This window comes from Talpa occidentalis, unplaced genomic scaffold, assembly GCF_014898055.3.
Source record: "Talpa occidentalis isolate TD23 unplaced genomic scaffold, MPIMG_talOcc4v2.1 talOcc4.16, whole genome shotgun sequence".
Taxonomy (NCBI): domain Eukaryota; kingdom Metazoa; phylum Chordata; class Mammalia; order Eulipotyphla; family Talpidae; genus Talpa; species Talpa occidentalis.
The window spans coordinates 3931071-3934784 of NW_023601653.1; the positions used below are offsets into that span (position 1 = coordinate 3931071).

At 64.6% G+C, this 3714-nt stretch overlaps 1 protein-coding gene across 1 annotated transcript; it reads right to left on the reverse strand.

Moving 5' to 3' along the window:
• Positions 1-491: 491 nt before the first annotated feature.
• Positions 492-3406, reverse strand: MCHR1 (melanin concentrating hormone receptor 1). The gene is made up of 2 exons (XM_037515210.2): positions 3325-3406; positions 492-2140 (listed from the first exon to the last, which is right to left on the reverse strand). Exons 1-2 carry the CDS (start codon positions 3404-3406, stop codon positions 1161-1163), a joined length of 1062 nt encoding a protein of 353 aa, XP_037371107.1. The 3' UTR covers positions 492-1160.
• Positions 3407-3714: the final 308 nt, after the last annotated feature.

Sequence of the window (3714 nt, forward strand, 5' to 3'; positions counted from 1 at the left end):
GCACGGTGGGGGGCGGGGGAGCTGGGGCTGGAGGGGCCAACCAGTGCCAACCAGTGCTTTTGAGAAGGAGCCGGGAAGCTGAGTCCTGAGTCAAGCCCAGCAGCACGACTGCAATCCAATGGATTCTCGCGAACGCGTCGGTCGTGTCGCCCAACCCTCCCTGTGGGTCTACACAAGCAGATCCCTGCTTCTTCCTAACACGCAGCCCGAGTCTGCAGCCTGTGTAGCTTCACGGCTAAGGCCAAGGGACCTCTCTCTCCCTTTCCTGCCGCACTCCCGCGCACACCCACCCCACGAAAGCCCAAGCAATTAGACACGAGCATCGGATGCTGTGGGTGCAGATTTTCCTTTATTTGTTTTTAATTGGGAGAAGAAAGGCCAGAGCAAAAGAGGACGCCAACGCCCCAGGCATCGGGGCCACCCCACACCTGCAGGATGCAGTGGGCACTCGCTCAGGATCCGGCAGGTGACAAATGGGCCACAAGAGGACAATGTCTCCACCCCACCCCCATTTTTCTTAACTTCAGGACCCCACCCCAGAGAGCTTTGGCATTTTCAGTGGCTGGCCTAGCAAATTGGGCTTGTACTCCTGTGGGCTCAGAGCCCTCATCGCCCCCCCAATAAACATGCATCCCCTAGAAATAAAGAGAAATGGACAGCAAGGGCGGGAACGCAGAGACAGCTCACTTCGCTTCTCCTCACCCTCCGGCTGGGAGACAGGCTGCCCTCCGCAAACCAAGGAGAGACAGGAAAGAGCACTGAGGCCATCCCCCACCCCTCACCTACCCGAGGGCCCTAGGTGGTGTGGCTGCTGCCCACATTGGCCCTGATTTCCAGTACACCTTTCGCACCGGGCAGCCAGCAGACGGAGGGCGCCCCCCTATTTTCAAACCCAAAATTCCTTCTTGCTCGGTTTCTGTTCCGCCCAAAGAGCTCGTCCCTCTCTGCCAAGGGGATTTCTGATGTTCGAAGTCCCAGACCTGGCCCCAGCCTCCCCAGCAATTTGTGGGCCCCGGGAATGGTTGTCATCACAATAGCCCCTCACCACCCAGCCTCCCTGCAGCCAACCGGCTTGGTCTGGGGTGTCTCAGCCGCTCTCCCCGTGGCCTGTGGTTGGCTGTGGTGTCCCGACTCGGAGCTGCCCGCGTGGCAGGGGGCCGTCAGGTGCCCTTGCTCTCTGTCCTCTCCTCGTCAGCGGTCTGGGCGTTGCTGACCGTGCGGAGCTGCCCCTGGGCCGCAGGCTTCACGGACAGGGCCAGGCGTTTCCGGAAGGTCTCGCAGAGCACTATGTACACGAAGGGGTTGAGGCAGCTATTGGCGTAGCCCAGGCTGATGGCCGCGTTGTACAGGTAGACAAAGGTGAGCGTGGGGCGGCTGATGGACAGCTGGGTCAGCTGCAGCACGTAGTAGGGCGCCCAGCACACAAAGAAGACCAGGCAGATGGCGATGGCTGTGCGGGTCACCTTCTTTGTCCGCAGCCGGATGCTGCGTTGCGAGGCGGGGGCCACCGAGGACGTCATGCGCTGCAGGATCCTCACGTACGCGGCCGTGATGACCACGAAGGGCAGGGCGAAGGCCAGGAAAAACTGGTACAGGGTGAACCAGTAGAGGTCAGTGTCGGGGTTGGGCAGGCGGATGCCGCAGCCCACAGTGCCCCCCGGGAAGGGGATCAGCCTGGCGTAGAGCCACACGGGGGTGATGCTGATGAAGGAGAGGGCCCACAGGAGGCAGATGACCAGAGTGGCGATGGAGGGCTTCCGGAACTTGGTGGAGGAGATGGGGTGGACGGTGGCCAGGTAGCGGTCGATGGCCATGGCGGTCAGGATGTAGGTGCTGGTGAACTGGCTGTTGGCGTCCATGGCCGTGATGAGTGTGCACATGGTCTCTCCAAAGTGCCAGACCCCATTGCCCATGAGCTGGTGGATCATGAAGGGCATGCCCAGGAGGAAGAGGAGGTCCACCACGGAGAGGTTGATGATGAAGATGTCGGGGACATTGCTGCACCAGCGGAGCTTGGACTTCTTGACCACAGCGAAGATGACGGCGGAGTTCCCCACGATGCCCAGGAGGCAGATGGTGCCGAACACGGAAGGCATGATGATGTTAACGTAGGAGACGCTCCCTGTGCGGGGAGGCGGCCCTGGGAACAGAGGGGGCAGATGGGGACCCCCGGGCACCCGGCTTTCTAGGGGCCAACTTCCCGGGAGTGCGCCCCGTGTCCAGCCACGTGCTGCTCACCTGTTCCTCGGCCCTCCTAGTTCAGCTCTGTGCCCCGTTCATCTGGAATCTTCCTCTCCCCACTGTTGCTAATCCTGTCCCCTGGCTTCCTCCGCCCGTTCCCTGGTTTATCCTACCAGGTTCTCCCGCACCACCTGTTAGCCCAAGGGCCCAGCTCTCCACCTGCTGCATTTTCTCAGAAGGCGCAGAGTAAAAAGTCACAGCTGTCTGCAGAGAATTACTCAGCGAGCCCCTGACTTCAGCAGGAAACCTCATCAAAATAGCCAGAAGGACACAAAAGTGTGTGTGCGTGTGTGTGCGCGTGTGTGTTCACGCAAGCAAGCAGGCGTGTGCTTTCTCTTTTCCAGTTTGCAGCCCTGATCATTTCCCTTTAGCAGTTGCTGGTGGGAGGCTGAGCACTGACTCCTGGGCATCTCTGGGGGTGACTGTCTTCCAGGGGCTGCGGTCCCCCCTCTCCTGCCTGCCTGTCAGGGAATCCCTGCTGCGTCTTCTGGGTCTGGGCTTCCCGGCCAGCAGAGACCGAAGCTGCGGGGTGCAGCCTCCTGAGAATTTTCTCCCGCAAACCTTCCTCTCCCCCTTCCTTCCTGTCTCCTTCAAAGCTGGAATCCGCGCACCTCAGCCCTGGGAACGAGGAAGCCTCTGCCCCGGGAAACTTCACCCCCTCCCCTGCGGGCAGCGGCCCGGCCCTCCCTCCCCTCCCGGGCAGGAGGCCGGCAGGTGCCCACCGCGCAGCCCCGGGGAGGGCGGGAAGGCCGTGGGGGCACGAGCGAGCCCCCGCGCCCCCCAGCCGGGCCTCGGCCGCTGCCCTCGCCTTCCCTGCGGTCGTGTCCCCCGCACGGCACGGCCGGGCGCCCCAGCCAGCCCTCGCCCGGCGCTGGCCACCGTCCGGCCACTTCTGAGTGAGCCTTTGCCGGCTTCCCGCTCCTGCCCCTCCTGCGCCAGCCCCGGCGCCCCTCCCTCCCGGCAGCGGACTGCCGGCCTCACCCCAAGAACTGAAATAAAGTTTCCGGAGCGGTCTGACTCGGAGGTGAGCCCCGACTGCCACCCCGGCGCGGAGAGCTCAGGGCTCGCTCCGGCGCGACTCACCGGCCAAGGTGAGGTTGTCCGGGCCGTCCGAGGTGTTGCTGGCGTTGGGGCCGGGGGGCAGCGGCGAGGCTTGCAGGTCCATGGCGCGGGCGCGGGTGGCCAGCTCGCCCGCCCGCCGCCCACGCAGGCTGCGGCAGTCGGGGCGCCGGAGCCCCGCAGTCCGCGAGGGGCCCCTCCGGCAGTCCCTGCCGCGCGCGAGCCCCGCCGCGCTCCCGCCCGCGCCTCGCAGCGCCCACTGACATCACCTCCACCATTAGCATTCGCGGCGGAGGCGCCTTAACCTCTTCCGTCCTGCGCCGCAGCTCCCGCTCCGGAATCCTGCAGCGCCCGGGTGGGAGCCGCAGGAGGGGCCCGGCCGCCCCGCAGGGCGAGGGGTGCCCCCCCCAGAGG